At 40.4% G+C, this 16,323-nt stretch overlaps 1 protein-coding gene across 23 annotated transcripts in view; it reads left to right on the plus strand.

Moving 5' to 3' along the window:
• ESRRG (estrogen related receptor gamma) overlaps positions 1-16,323 on the plus strand; it is a 372,262-nt gene that overhangs the window by 39,730 nt on the left and 316,209 nt on the right. For 5 of the 23 annotated variants that reach the window (XM_074537057.1, XM_074537070.1, XM_074537055.1 and 2 more), the window contains 2 exons: positions 2,465-2,524; positions 3,252-3,295. The exons of 12 other annotated variants lie outside the window; for them this stretch is intronic. Coding sequence is in view for 1 of the 11 variants with exons in the window: in XM_074537053.1 (XP_074393154.1) it covers positions 3,252-3,295 (44 nt within the window). In the remaining 10 variants the exon portion in view is untranslated. Of the gene's footprint in view, positions 1-2,464; positions 3,137-3,251; positions 3,296-16,323 lie in introns of all 23 variants that reach the window. 6 more of the 23 variants (XM_074537059.1, XM_074537067.1, XM_074537073.1 and 3 more) reach the window with 2 other exon arrangements.

The following is a 16,323-nucleotide window of genomic DNA, read 5'->3' on the forward strand; positions in this document are numbered from 1 at the left end:
GTGTGAGCTGCTCATCCTGCAGCCACTTAGGAGCTTAGAAATGGATTAAACCATCTGCAGTTCTATTGTGGAAACAGAGTTAACAGTCTGGTGATGTTAACTGTGCTAAAAGGTAGGATGTGTGTGTGTGTGTGTGTGTGTGTGTGTGTGTGTGTGTGTGTGTGTGTGTGTGTGTTACTCTGCTGAACTCTATACATTTATGAGCTCTTTTTATAGTACCATTCCCAGCAGCATTCCCAGGAGCAGTCCAGGTCCAATCAGGACTGGTATGCCATTGTGAGAGGTGTTGTTCTAATTCATGTGTGAACGTGGAGTGGTTGCTGCCCTGAGGATATTACAGTGAAATTACAAACAGGATGAAGAATAGGAGGAGGTGTGGAGGAAAAGGAGGGCAGCTGCAGCAAGGTGCACTTGTCTGGTCAGGGTTATGGTATATACAGCCTGATGCCAAGTGACAGGCATTTCATTTATTTATAAGTCTGCTGCCTTCAAAACAATTAGCCTCTTTGTCTTTTGTCTGTGTCTTAGTTATTTAAGACAAAATGTGGAGAGTACGAAATTAGTCATTCCCAAGATCCTCCTGCTCTGTCTCTAGCAATGACCAACCCCAGGCACCTCAAGTGCAGTTGTAAGAGCCTCACAATGGGCAGACTTGGGATAATCTTCTCTCTACCCGTTCTCATCCTAATCTTTCATTATTAGGGATTAATTTAAGCTTTGAAGCATGAGGTTTAAAAAAATATTGTGTTTGTTGTTCCCCCTCTTCCACTGTCAACCTTGTTTAAAATGTGAAATATCCTCCCAAGCCTGTCATCTGACCTGTTTTCAGGGTAATCCTACCTGCTCCTTGGTGTGTTGGCCAAACCTGCAGCTTGAGAGCTGCCATGGTGGTTTTGCTTCCTCTGGTGCCAGAAGGCACTGGTAGATCCTTTTCCCCAGGGAGGTGGGTGCAGGCAGAAGCATGTTGAGCAGTTATGGCCTGGGTGTTCCCATGTCACCATATGTCAAAGCTGTGATGCTGCAGCTGGATCTCTCTTCTTTCTTTTAATATTTTAGTGGCTAATTTGCAGTAAAGCAGAATAGGAAATAACCATAAATAAATCTGGGAACCTTTGTATTAATTTCTTTTGCTAGCTGTGTACATATGAGCAGCTTGCCATTTGCATATGTGAATCTTGTCATAACAATTTTGGGAAGTGATTTGTTAATAATCAAGTTCTCAGAACAGCTCTAAATCAGTAATTGATGTAGGCCTGGATAAAGCAAGCCTTCCGCCTGCCTGTTTTGTGGAGCATTTTTGGCAAGTTTCAAGCTAGTGTGAAAACTAGCCATCAGAATAAAATTTAGGACAGCTGGGATGCTTTGCAGTGAAGACTTTTGGCTCCACAGTTCAAATAATCACAATAGCAGCTCAATTTAGCCTTTGGCTGGGTAGGTTTGGCAGGGCACAATGAAAAATAATTATTTCATGGCCTGCTTATTTGTCCCTTAACAAATAAACTCTCTGACCTATGCAGGCTTATGTAAATATGCTGCCGTATGTGGGGTTGTAGAACACTGTCATGTCCCCATTTGGAAATATGTTTTATTTGCCCTCGTGTTGCAAACTTTTTTTAGAGTTCTGTTTTGGAAGCAAAGAAAGGGATAGGATATATCAGATACTGAAGCCCAGACAGCCAGGCACAGAGTCGAAAAAGCCATCTAACAGTCTTTTTTTCTGAAAACACATCCATTAGTATGCAGTGTTTTCACTGCTGTAATAATAAGAGCAATCATGATACGAGCAAGTCCGTCTCTTCGCAGCCTTCCCACGCGGGATGGAGAATGACAGCTCCTAAAGCATTTGGATATTTGCCTGAATGTGTGCTGCTTAGCTAACAGCAGTTCAACTTGCTCTCCATCTTATGGCTTCCTGGATATCCTTCTCAATTTTTTCAGTGACAGCTTAAAATGTGAGATGTGGAGGGGGGAGATAAAAGCTTTAGTGAAAGGCTTTTTGTGTGTGTTTTTGAGGGGACGTTTTACTACACTTGATGATGGAGGGATGTGCCACACTATTTTCTGTTCCCACCATTTTAGTATTTGCACTTTCTGTTGTAGTGGCAGCAGCCAATCCATAACAGTGTCTTTCTGCTTCCCCCTCTGGAGAGGGGAGAATGCACAGAAGAGCACGTATCAATGGTTTTGCCTCCTGGCACCACCATTTTGGTTGTGCAGCAGTAAAAGAAAGCCTTTTTTCCAAAGAGCTGAAAGATCTCTCTAGAACGTCTGCCGTTGCACACTCGTGCACAGACACGCGCACACTTGCACAGGCTCTCGCCGAGGTGGCTACAATCTGATTTTAATAGTGGCACTCCTTCTCAAAGTGTCATTTAAAAAAACATCAGCAGTCATGTCATGCATCGGGATGAATTTCTAAATGTAAATGAGATTCTCTCAGTAATTTATTTACATTTGTTTTCAGCACAACAAATGAGACATCACGTAGCTTCATAATTTCCCATGACCGAGTCACCAGCATGAGGTGTGTAATTTACTCTGATTTAAGATGCTTATCTAGAGGTTCTTGCAACAATACCTGGTGGGCTTTTTTATACTACTTTTTGCTGGCTTTTAACTCATCTACTTCACCTCCTTCTCTGTATTTTTGGCTAAAAAATATTAATGTGTCTGCTTCTTGAGGCCTTTTTTCAGTAGAGCTGAGAGGGATGGCTTTGTTCCCTAAAGCATGTTATTTTCCCTGCCATTTCTTCCTCATTTGGTAAAATCGTTGAGGGTTTCCAGAATGTACCTCCATTTACATTATGATGATGTGGAAAAAGGAAAGCAATGCTAATTGTGGGCATTTCTAATGGCAGAATGTTTGTCCAGAAATGAAACAGTGCAGTGGGAAGCATCCTGCAGTCGTTTGTTCTCCCCTCTTCTCAGCTGAAATACTAAATCTTAGACCTGTTCTTGGCTGTAATACTGACTTAGGTTTCTGATCTGCCTGTAGCTGAAATGATTCTTTGCTTGAGATGGGATGTGAATGCCAGTTTTCAAATTATGTGGACACAGTCATGTACTACAAAACTCATTTATTTTAAGCCTGTAGTTGAACCATTTAGATGTCTAACTACTTGCTTAAGTATTTCAGGTAGGTAGATGATTAAAGGTGCAATGTACCATGCATACAATTTTGTACCTCTTATCTTGCAGACCTGGTTACGGCTTGAGTAAAAATCAGGGCAATGGCTTTTGCTATTTTACAGGTTATCGGCACAGGAGAACTGAGATACTTTGGTGAAAGTTACTGGTAAGTCCAAAAGTGGTACAAAATGCTATAGTTTGGGATGTTACAGTGCAAAAATATTGTACATCTTCGTGGAGATCTGCAGGATTCACACTGTGTGGGTGATCTTTTCCTCTCAGGGAAGAACCATGACATTTCTTTGTGTTAATTCCCAATGCAAAAATCAGTATCTTCCTTTAAAATGAGTAGGAATATTCCAAAAAATAATAGATTTAGACTGGTTTTAAATGTGCATTGTACATACTAGGTCCCAGTTGATTTAATTTTGGCCTGCTGGCCATTTCCTTAACATTGCATGGGTCTAGCACCAAATTATGCTGATGGCCTGTCTATCACCAAATTATTTACAGAACTGCGGTTAAATTATAGAAATCTTCCAGACAAGCAGTGCTCTGGGCAAATTATTTCATCAAAGTTATTTTCCATGGTATACTTAAGCAAAAGCTTACAGGAGCAACATTAATCTTTTTTTGGTATGTGATTATGCAGACGTGGTAACAGCCCCTTTTTAGAAATAGCTTCCTACCTGGGAAAACAGAAGGGAACCATGATATGGAAATTAGTTCTCTCTGTGCTATCCTTGGTTTGAAGCAAACGTTTTATGTCAGGGAAACACAGGACTGGGGCCAGCAGTAGGATGGCCATTTCTGCACACTGTCAGCTCCTTCCAGGTCTTGGGGAATTTTCTTTCTGTAGACCTTTAACTGCACACTTCTCTGAATTTGTAATTCAGATACTGCAGAAACAGGTCAGCTGGCTTTACTAGTTCTCCATCACATCGAGGCCCGGTGGTCACTGCCCACTTTTCCAGAGAAGATTTGCGTATCTGAGGGCAGTATAGGCATTTTCTGCATTACCCGCATCTAGCAAGATCTGAGCTGTGGCATGATAATGAAATATACAAAGAGAATATAAATCCTGAAAGCAGCCCTAACTCCCTATTGTAATTGGCATCCTTTCAGACTCTGTTCCAGAGTTTAGAAATATAGTCAGGGTGGAACATCTATATTTGGGTTTATATGTAATGGTCATACCTACTGGTTCACTTGGAGAAATCTTGGCATGGATCACTATTTAAGGACCTTGGGTGCAGCACTTATGTTTAGCTCAGTGTTTTTTATCACTGCATATTTTTTTTAGTATTCCATGTTGCCATGTTTGCTCCGTGAGACAAGAATGCCTTCCCAGCCTCTGCACGGCTGTGCGCTTTTTGATGAGCAAGTATAGAAATTCAGGTTTTAAACTGACTCCCGTGAATAAATTCCTCTGGGAAAACAGGTGCTAAAAATCTATGTTTTTCAGACCTTTCCCTGCCTACATACTTAGGGTAAGACTGAGCCTAAGTAGATGGCAGGCTGGAATGGGACCTCTGTGCTCAGGGCCCAGATGTGGAAAACCGTATGTGTGTGAGGATGGCAGACTCGGGAACTTTAGCATGAGAGCTAAAGGTTTTTGCAAAGATTTTTTGAACACCTGATTTAGCTTGATTTCTCTCTGGTGTTGGGTGGTGGTTGCTATTATGTGGGGCCACACCTGGGGATCCCCCCTTGGCAGCTCACCCAGGGCGACTCAGAGGCAGCTGGGAGGTGACGCTCTAATAACTGGGGTTTCATGGTGTTGTTAGAGGATTTTTTTGGTTTATTGTTTTTTTGATTGGTAGGATGTGAATATATGTGAAAGCTGGATCTCCTTTACTTGTGATCCTCAGCAGATGCAAGTCTGATTAAAAGTCTCCTAATTTAGAAATGCTTGTAAAGACAGGAAGATACTTAAAGCTGGCTTTGTCAACAAAATGGAGGAACTGTGCTCTTGGGGCCCATTAACAGCAGTGTCAAGATGGCCACTGCTGCACAAATACTGGGAATTAAGTTTCTACAAAACCGTAGAAGCTCCAAATTGTATATCTCACCAGTTCTTTATTCCCCCAGTTATAATCCATATCTTACTTATTGCTAGAGTCAACAGTCTAATGGTAACAAAAAATACAACCTTTCATCATCTATTGATTTTCAGTCTTTAAAAACTGACAATAAGCTATTTTTTGTCCAATTTCTCAATAAATAGGAACATTTATTGGTTTTTCAGTTTTGTTACATTACATTAGAATATATTTTACTGCATATAGTTGGTAATGTAGCATCAGGAGAGATGTTTAAATTCAGCAAGTAACTTTTGAAACTGCATAGCTCAACTGAGATATGTAAACAAATTTGTAATACTAGTTTAATTTAGATTACAATGCAGAATACTCAGCCTGGAGCTCATTTTTCTATTTATTCTATTATGATCCTCAAACTAATGGAAGAGAATTGTCATAAAAAATAATTACAGTAAAGGCGAACATCTACTTTCTTCTCATAAAAATAATTACAGTAAAGGTGAACATCTACTTTCTTCTTTATCTGAGGAAGAGGGAGGAATTTTGAGGTATAGTAAGCAGCATGGTATCAGGGTTTTTTTCCTAGAAATCCACTAATGACAGTGTTGTATAGGTTGGGCAAGTCATAAATTCTGTCTGTGCAATACTGTGTCAAACGACACGGCACAAACATCATCTTTCTCAGTGACCTCAGTTACCTTCTCTCCTCTTGAAAAAGGAGACAAATTATGATGTGATTGAGCTGTGGCAGAACTTGGGATGTAGATCCCGAGTTTCCTCCTCACTGCCACCTGCCTTCACAGCACAAGATCACCTGGTAGGTTCTTTTCCTTTCCAGAACCTCTCAGGAGAACTGAAGATCAACAGTTGCCTCTTGCTTACTCTTGTGGTGATTGAATGGCAATTTGATGGTATTTTCATCTCTGCTAAAAAAACAGTTTAAGCTTTTTTTTTTTTTTAATTAAGAAGCCGGTAATTTCTCTTCTGGTGACATTCAGTCCTACAGCCACAGGCAGTAAGCTCTTAGATGTGGAGGTGCCTCTGCTGAGGTGTGGATGTATGAAACAATCCTCTGCTTTACACCAGCTGTGCCACCAGCTCTGGCCTTTGCTGACCCAAGGGGTTCTCTGGCTTCAAGGCTACCAGTGTGAACAGGCAGGCTTCCTAGGAGGCTTCTCAGGTGTAAACATTCACTTAGATGGTGAAACCTTTTCCTGAACACTCTGAACAGGGAGGCAGTTCTGGCTTATGTTTCATAACCCTTTCACAGTAAGCAAAGAGGGAACCATTTGGGCAAAACACTTCCTTTGGGTGTCTTGGGTGTGATTCTCTGAGGCACAGGCCCTTTCTCATAAGCTGCTCTGGATCTTGCTGTCATCTCTGTCTTACAGGATCTGATGTACAAAGAGTTAATAGATATCCAGTGACCAAAGCCATTTATATTTCTCTTTATATACAGAAGTGAAGTGGAGCATGTAAAATTGGAAAGCAGAACCAAACCTGAAATTCTCTAACTTTATGACTAGTGTGTGTGTTATTTTCCCATGATCTTTAATTACATTCTGTTCTGGAGGGGGGAGAGGGGGAATGCTAATCTGGTGCACCAACTGGGGGAAAAACAAACTGTTTTACAGCGGGAGTCTAGATGACAGCACACAGCAAATGCAAAATCTGACATTCATATGAAAGTGGGCTAAGCAAGACCATAGAAGAGAGGCAAAATGACTGCAGCAAGAGGAATGCAAGTGGTTTAAGGAAACCATGGTTTCTCTATTTATTGAAATAGCACAGCCGACCTTTGAGGTGGTGCTGATACAATGTAGATTTTGTAGAGCAGCACCAAGAGAGATGGCTGTCATAAAGAGAATGTGTGATTGGATTCAGGCTCATGAGAAGCTAGGTTTAGAAGAGTATTGCCCTTCCCTCTTTGAACATATAATGTAGTGAGGCATGTCTCATTGCACTGAATGGAAAGATGCTATTTTCAGGACTGCTGTTGCTGTGCTTGCTAATGAATTTCCAAGGGGTGTTTGAGCCTTGGATATTGACTGTAGAGATGCTTGCAGTCAGTTGGAAGAGATGTGACTGAACATGAAGCTTAGTTCTGTGTGAATACAATCCTGCTCTCTGTGATTTTCCCTCAAGTTGTATATTCAATATCACTCTGCAATCATAAATAATTTGTAGAAGTCCAGCTGTGACTTAAGGCTTCTCTACAAACAGCATTCAGGGTGGAAAGTCATGTGGTACCCTTTTTCTTTCACTGACTAAAATAGTTTAAAAAACTGTTCCCACTTCCAGTCCAAACATTAAAACCAACAAACTGGTTGAGTGCAGCATAAATGGTCTCTGCCCTGTTTCTTGGTCCTGATGTCTTCTTCATCCCCTTGGGATGGGAGCTGGGTCACAGCATGCTGATGTGCTCTTCTGCACCAGGGGGACTGAGTTTCTGTGCAGAAGTAAATGCCTTTGCTAAACAGCTTGACTTAGCAGCACTATACATTTAGTATTTATTTGAGTATTTATTAATGCTGTTTAAAAACCACATTCCTGGGGTTGTTCTGGTGTTGTGTTTGAAAGGCAATAGCCATTCTGGCTTAAAGGTATCCTTTGTAAATAAAGGTTTTAGGAACAGGTCTTACCTTGAGTCTTTCCCCTCATGTTCATTAGCCTACTATTCAGATGTCAGTAGATTATTTTGGCTTGTTGGATGGTGTATTCTCTGGGAGGAGAACCTCAGGAAGCTATGATGTGTGTCAGTTTAACACCTTTGAGTGGTGTGTGAGGGCGTCTCTCCTGCTCCCCAGCACTGGTAACCCGTGAATAATCATGGAGCCAACGGGTCAGTATGTCTTTAACTTCTCAGGATCAGCTGTGGCTGGTGTGGATCCCTGGGGTGAGATCAAGGATGAAATGAACTCTTGTGTGCTTGGATGTGTTGATTATGAGCAGATCATCACTCAACACCCATGTTGTTATCACATTCTGGGCAGTTTACCTCTACTCCCAGGAACAGTTGTAGCAGTGAGCTTTAATCTGCATTCCAATTTTAAATTTAGCTTCTGTGTGAACCCCTAGAAAAAAAAGTTAAATTGTGCTTTGAAATAGAAAAAAAGTCAAAGGTGGAACGAGAGGGTATAGAATAATCAAGATGCTTTTTTTTCTCTTTGGTAAATGCTAGGAAGGAACAGGAGCATAATGTGACTCCTCTCCTCTTGCTCATTGTTTTTTCAGCCAGCCTGTTACATACACAGTGGTCCCAACACCTTCAAGCATTTCCTACCAGCTCTGTCACTCAGAAGCCAGACTTCACTCCTTTACCTTTTAGCAGTGCTGTGGCTCAGGGCATTCCCTTGGGACATCCTCTGCACTTGCTACTTCTTATCACTTTCAACTGGAGAAAGCACACTGCACTTGCCATCCAAGCCCAATGGCGCACTTAAGCTGTATAAAGGCCACTTGACATCATTTACATTTTTCATTAGCCTTCTGAAGGAGTTTCTCAAAAAGTGCAATGGCTTTCCTAGCTTTTGAACTGCTTTGGAAGACTGTAATAATTTTGTACCACTAGCCTCAGAGTAGCCTATAATTGTTATGCAAAACATTGCCCAAACATAACATAACTAATTGCACAATTAAGATTGCTTTCTCCTCATCATCCCATTCATCATACTCCTCATTCACACCTATAGTCAGCATCTGGCATTAACAAAGGCTCTATATGTCACATTAATACATTCCTTTTGTAGTGAAAATGCCTTTTGTATATCTCTTTGATACTTAAGTGTCCTGCTAGCTTGTTCAGTAAGCCTGAAAACAGTGACTAGAGAGCCTTGTAGGGTACATCCCTTTTTCAGATGTTTAATAGGAATGTAATGCAGTGGTACTCCAGGATACAAACAGCAACTCTGAGAGCTCAGAAAAGGAACCTGATACAAGTCAGCAAAAGACCCCCCCTTTCCTTAACAACATTGAGGTAAGTAATACAGTGTTTTGCTATTTTTAAAAATCTGAGGGAAATAATGCAGAATAGCTTTTCTTCACAGCGGACATTTCAAGGTCATCAGTCCTGTTAGTCTGACGTAAGGTGCATAATCAGTTCCTTCTGAGAGTCCACACCAGAACCCAGCAAACCAAACCAACTTGGAAAGTGCAGGAGGTTGCAGGGGAAAGTCCAAGAATATCTGTGAATCAAAAAGCAAAAAATGTTCTGGTACCTTTACCAGTCAGACCTACATGGAAAGTTGTGCTTGAGGGGGGTGAGGGTGTGTTTGCCATTCACATAAGGACAGGGTGGGAGCATCTTTGATTGGAAACTTAGGAGGTCTGCAGCACCATAATTCTTCTTAGGAAAAGGAAATGATGTAAGTTTCTACTTCTGGAATCCCTCCCCACTACTCTATAAATTTAAAGAAATAAAACACAAACAGAAAATTGATTTTTGAATGACGGTGAATTATTGTCATTAAAGGAACTGCAGTTTTGTGTCAAGGGAAAAAAGCTCGGTGTACTATATGCTACAGTGTACTATAGGCTACTTTCTGAAGCATTACTTAATGTACCAGTCATTGCTGGGAACATGGAGTCCTTTTAATGCTAGTCAGGTAATATGTCATTCTCTCTGTAGAAACTCTGCAGCAGAGACATGAGTTATATACTGATGTAGTTATCAGAAGATCATGTGGTAGCACTAATGTGAGTCACTACAGTGGAGTTTGCCCCGTTTGAAATTTTTACATAATTAAAGTGAGTCATTGTCCAAATTCTGCCAAAGCGCAGATGTCTTTAATTTAACATATGCAGTTCAGCTTGCATATGCCTTCCATAGGTGAACATCTTTTCCTTTGTGCACTACGCTGGCTTAGCTCTGGTCTGGGAGATGCTCCCCTTTGCCATTCAGTGTGCAGTGCTCCCACTGAAATCCATAGCAGCTTCAGAAGCAGTATCTGGAACACCCAGACCTCAAATAGTCCTCTACACTTTGTTTTATGTTCTGCTAGTAATTCTTTAAATGCACATAGGTAGATCAAAACAAGTGTGGTTTTGTTTCTGTTATAATGAAGGAGATGGCCCAGATTTTCTGGTGAAATACATTCAGTTGCCTTCTGTGCCTTGTGTCTCTGGAGCAAGACAAAAAGCAGGGAGAGGATCAAAAAGGTAAGGAAGGTTTCTTTAAGAGAAGGCAAGCTGGACATGCTTTCATACATATTGAACTTTTAAAATTATACACTTCAAGATGGTGGATGACTTAGTGCTCAGGGGGAGTTAAAGCAGGTTGTTGTAGCAGAGAACAAGACTACCCTCCATGCAGCTGGCTGAATCACCAGTGTTTCTGAGGATTTCACAAATAATTTGGGTTCTGTGCTGTGAAGATGACTAGTCTGAGTCATTTGGCTGAAAGGGGAGTACCTTTTCTTTCTTTCCCCCTTTCCCTCTTCTCTTTCTCTCTTTCTGTCTTATATTTTTCTTCCCCTCACACTCTTTCTGAGCTGCAAATCTAGTTGTTCTCCATCTAATGCTGAAATACAACAACAATGTGGTTAACCATCACATCCAGATAAAGCTTGTAGTTTTGCTGGGCAGAGAAGGAAAGAACAGACTTGTTTTGAAACGTTGAGAAATTTTCTGATTAATTAATGAGAGATAGAGAAAATTACTAAGGCTGGTCTGCTAATTTCTGAGTCACTGAGTAAATGCTATTTTTTCTTATTTGCCAATCCCTCAGTAGGGACATTAAATAATGTTTACTACTGTAAATTCTTTCCCAGGAAGGGAAGGAGGTTATGATACAGGAGAAACTTGTATATTTGATTTTAAAAGTCAGCTCTTCCCTCTGCAAAAGGACTGCAGCCTTATGCAAGAGGGCATCATGCATACTGGTCCATCCAGAGAGTAGCCAGCCAAAGGGCCATAAGTTTCAAGCACCTTCTGAGAGTCCTGAAAGCTACCCTAGTAATTTATTGATGATGGAGATGAAAAACAAAATATTCCTGTAGTGTCCCTCCCCACGCTCTGAGTTAATACTGCCAGCAAAGAAAGAAAAGTTCCCACACTTTCACCTTCACTTGCTGCAGAGAAGGGGTTATGCAGGTAAGCAGTCCTGTGTGCCAGGTAAATAAGCAGTCAGACTCAGGAGCATGTGATTTTTGACAGCCTCAGTGCCTTATCCCTATTCCTGTTATATTTAAGTGTTCTGTCTTCTGTGTGGTTTGTGATCCCTAAGGTTGTTCTTAACTTTTTTCCCCCAGTAAAATTCTTTATGGCAAAAAATGAAGCTGCATGGATGTGCCAGAATAGTGAAGCACAGTGTCCTAAATGATGTAACTCAGGTTTTGGGAGCAGGATAATTGCAGTAGTGTGATGCTTCTTTTAGAATAATTAGTCCTGCTGAGAACCAGGGTATAAAAGCCTGTGCAGAGCACAGTAATGAGGCAGTTACACCATTTCCAGTATTTGTGTGCCCCTGCATTGCACTGCAGATCAGAGCACGCGTGCCCACAGTGATGGTCAAGGAATGATTTCATCTTTGTAGCCCTGTGCCAGGACTGTGATACAAAATACGTGGAATTCATTCTAAAGGAAAGCAGCACTCATCTTCCATACTAAACCAGGGGGCCTTTGAGATCATTAAGAATAATTTTTACAAAGGAGAGGTTTATGTTTCCGTTCATGGAGCCAAAGTCTGTTCTCATGCCCTGTTACTGCCTGGCACTTGCCCATCCAGGAATGAAATCTACTTCAGCTGCGTGTACTTGCAGATGTCGGGATTTCAATTTCAAAGTACAAACAATTCTAATATTAAAAAGACTATTTCCCCAGTGGGAATATGTGTTGTATGAGCTTTTTGACTTTTCTGTTTCATCTTTGGATTGTATACGATATCACCTTTAGATCTCTCTATCAGTTTAAGGTTTTTTTTTATTAGCACCACAGTGGACAAAATGTCAGTAGAAGTTAAAGTGGAAAGAGTCCTCAGAGAGATAAAGGTTGTCTTCCACTTTTCACTATATGGTTGACTCTGCTGCCCTTTTCTGCTGGGGTTTAGTCTGCTGGGGCGCTTCTTTGCTTAAGTTAAATTTACTTATCTGTTATATAAATAAGGGATAGCCTCGGCCATTAGGTAAATCTACTGATGGAGGGAAAAGGGATTTTCTAGAGTGCCTGTGTGCATTTCTGAGACATGGAGTTCAAAAACATCTGATAAGGTAACCTTCAGCTGGTTTTCTGCAATGACTTTTGTCAATGAGCCTTAAAAGCATTGATATTTTCAAGCATTATAGCTGAAGAGTACTGCAATGTCCTTGAACTACCCACCAGCCAAAGAATGACATCTCCAAACTCAGATGGTGAATTCCCATGTACTGTCACATTTATGCTTACTTTTTCCTTTCTGTCTGGGGCATCCAGCTCGAATTACCAGGACCTTGGCTCTACCCAGTATGCAACACCAGACTGGTACCACTCTCAGGTGCTGCCTGGATTTGCTGTTGCCCTCAGAATATTTGCTCCTATATTGTACAGTGGGGATAATCCTTTGTTTAATTTTTTTTAACATTTTGAAAGGAAAATAGGGGTCTCATTCAGGTCTTTCCATTTTTGCATGATAGTACAGTTGAACAACGTGTACATGTGTTAATTAAACATCCTGTCTTATCACTGTTTTGGTAAGTGTCCTGTAAATTTAATCACTACGACACCTCTGTACACATTACAATCCTTTTAAAGATCTAGAGAAAAATCCTGGTGGATTATTCAAAGCACTAAATCACACAGAATTACAGTAGTTATTAGAGGCATTAAAACCTCTGATAAGAAGCTTTATCATGCATTTTTTGGGAAGCTTAATCTTTATCAGAGATGACTGTAAATAGAAGGGAACAGTAAAAAAACTTGATAACAGTTTATTTTACAGTACATCAATAATCAGGTACTGTAATTACGGTATAGTTATATATTTATTGCATAGTAAGTAACTACAGTTTATTAGTTTTCTTGCTTTTCTGTTATTGCAATTACCTGCAACACCTGAGCCAACAAGGGCCTTTATTATATTTCCATTTCGATTAAATATGTTTACACACACATACAGACATATTTACATATATGTTTGACTACTTCAGAGGAGTTCAGCCTGTTTACATGAAGGAAGAACAGGCAGTGGGCATGCTAAAGATCTCTTCCACATATACATTTATTTAGATTCAGAACTATAAATGAAGGAGATCAGATTTTATCTGTGGTTATATTTAGCTATCTAATTTTTTCTCCTCTGTTTGGCGCTGGAAAAGTTTTGGTATTCTTAATCACCTAGATAAACCTCTCAGTTACAGACCTACTCAGTGTGTGGGTGTTTATATTATATCTGTACATTATTTACCTCTGTACATCCACCTCTGAATATAGATTAGATTAAGTCTCTGTTAATTGTGCTTGGGCTGTGTATGCATGCCGGTGTTTATGTATTTCCAGGAGTTCTGTCATTTTGGCGTGTAGGCTAAGTGAAGATAGCCAATTAGGTGTGACTTCTAATTTAGTGCTGTTTACAATTTAAAGGTTCTAGTTAATTTAAGAGTTACTGTGAAGCTCGCAGAAGAAGTGTTCGTGTTGGAATTGAGAACTTTTCTTGGTGAGAAGTGATGAAGGTGTAATACAAATGCAGCCCCTGAGTGGTATGGAATGACTTGTGCTCCTCATGCCTCTGGTAGGGGCACAGCCATACCTCTGAGCACAGATTTGGGCAGCACAGCCCACAAAAGCTGCACAGGATTTGGTGAAAGTCCAAAGCAAAAGCAACGAGGGTGATAAGAGAGCGAGGAAATGTGACCTGTCAGGAAATACTGAAGTTATTGGGGGTGCTTGGCCAGAAAAAGAGATCTCTGAGGGACAACATGGCAAAGGGTAGTAAGAATACAAAAGGCTGTGGGAAAAGAAGGCCACTAAAATTCTCCTTGGTGAGAAATGGAAGGGTATGGGATGTAACTGGTTCAACAGCACCAAACAAAATTCACATTAGGTATTAGCAATAACCTTCTAAAGTAGATAAAATTTGGGATGTTGTGGAATTTCTTCTGTTGGAAATTTTTCAGGCATAAATGGTACTGCCTGAAGGCACATGGGGACAAAAGGCATCAAGATATCTTAACAACACTCCTAGCCCAGTTTTCTGTGCCTTGAACCATCTGTTTAAGAATCATAGTTGTGAGAAGATGGTGTGTTCCCAGTTTGCTTGCCAGTGGGTCAAAAGAAAAAACAGGTGAATTGCTCATCTGAAATAAAACTTCTATCCAGTAAAAAACCTTGGAAAGAATCAGCATCCACATGTGTCTGGTAAACTACTGAAACTTCATTTCTATTAAGATTTGAGGGCAGATACTGCACTGGCTGAAGCTGATGGCTAAAACTTCCCCTGGCAGTAGTGGAACCAATGTTAATTTATACCATAAAATCCCTGCTTTGCTGATTGTTTTCAGCTAGTGATTGCACATGACAGGCATAGTTTATACTGCTTAATAAGAAACTAGACAGTAAGATGTACTTAAAGTCTAGTAGGACATGTCAATATATACTTACACTACTCTTGTTTTCCTTTTCTCATCCTTTTGATGGAGTAAAATTTCAGGTAATATATTTACTATCCAGTACTTGTTGATTGGGGGACTCCATGTTTAATTTTCAGGTGAAATAACTCAGATTTTTTTCCTAGTGTGATACAACTCTGAGATAACAGTATAACATTTATTGTTATTCTGATTTTTTTCTAGAACAAATTTTGAGTTTATTTCTAAAGTGTCTGGCATTTGTGATAAACAGGGAGAGGCAATGTCCCAGTGTGAGAATGGTTTGCTTGCTCTACCAAAAATTCTTCCTGCAGAAGATGATGGTACTGGTATGTTGGACTGTGTTTGTACAATTCAGTACAGAGGTACAGGTAATTGTGTGGGTCTTTTGTCCTTGTTTTTTGAACGTATGACTAATGAATAAGTGCTGAATTTCCAGCTTTCTATGTGTACTACAAGATGTCCATGCCCTTGGCCACATGGAAGGTACATTGCATTAAGCAATACTGCTCAACTTCCAATGCTTTCCCTGTGGGAAATGCTTCAAACTGAGATTTTTGAAAAGAATCAGAACATCCTTTTATCCACCATCCACGAGGTGATCCTCATGGACCCTAGCCCACCTTGCTTCCAATGGTGTGCAAAATGCTAGGATGAGGAGTAATGTGGAAATGCTGCGCTAGCGGGACAGAAAGGTTCAACTCTTATCTGGGAGGTGTGGTTTGGAGGTTGTTGGTTCCTTTGCAGGTATTTAACAGGAAACATGAATAGAAAGATGCTGAGGCTGCTGTTTATGGCTGAGGCCACTTGCATACAGTCCACCGAGTGTGTTTACAGTGTTCATAGTACTACTGTGGGGTTTTGTCTCCATTGCAGAGAGAAAGGGGTCTCCAGTGGTTTTCTGAACACAGTGAACAAAGGACTTCCTAAATTTCTCTTTAGACTTGTGCTATTTCTAATGCTAAGAATACAGTTTTTGAAAATTTTGTTTTGTTTTAGTAAACAATCTTTCTACAGAGGCACGTTAGAGAGGAAAGAATAGGATTATTTAAAGGAGGGGAATTAATTGTGTCACTTCTATAGGCATTAGGCAAATTGCCTCACTTATAGTTAAGAGGTAGCATGGGAGTATTTAAGTATAGGGTACCTGCAATGCACTTTATGATAGTCTTAGCTTATGACCTTATATCATTTTATTTCTCTATTAAAGCAAGACATTCCTCATGGAGACTGTGATTGTGCACAGTGCTGTAGTTAGCACCTCATGTCCTGATGGCTGTGTGGTGCACCCTGGTGAAACAGGGGAGTATGAAGTACTTCTTATGATAAGTTTGTATGGGAATCCAAGAAATAAAAGGTGATATCTGATACGTGGTTGGGTGGGAGATGTGTAAATGAGATGTGAAAATGTCTAACTCATAATTACATGCTATGTGTTTTACCCATAAACCTGTTTTAAATGGGTACAGCAGATGCCACAGTTAAGAGAGTGACTTAAAAAGTCATTATGGGCCACCCAGACATAGTAGAGCAAGTCCCTGACTCCAGAGGTAGTAAAGAGCTCACAGGTCAGTCCGGTGACGATGCTCAGCATT

Source organism: Zonotrichia albicollis, chromosome 3 (genome assembly GCF_047830755.1).
Source record: "Zonotrichia albicollis isolate bZonAlb1 chromosome 3, bZonAlb1.hap1, whole genome shotgun sequence".
Taxonomy (NCBI): Eukaryota; Metazoa; Chordata; class Aves; order Passeriformes; family Passerellidae; genus Zonotrichia; species Zonotrichia albicollis.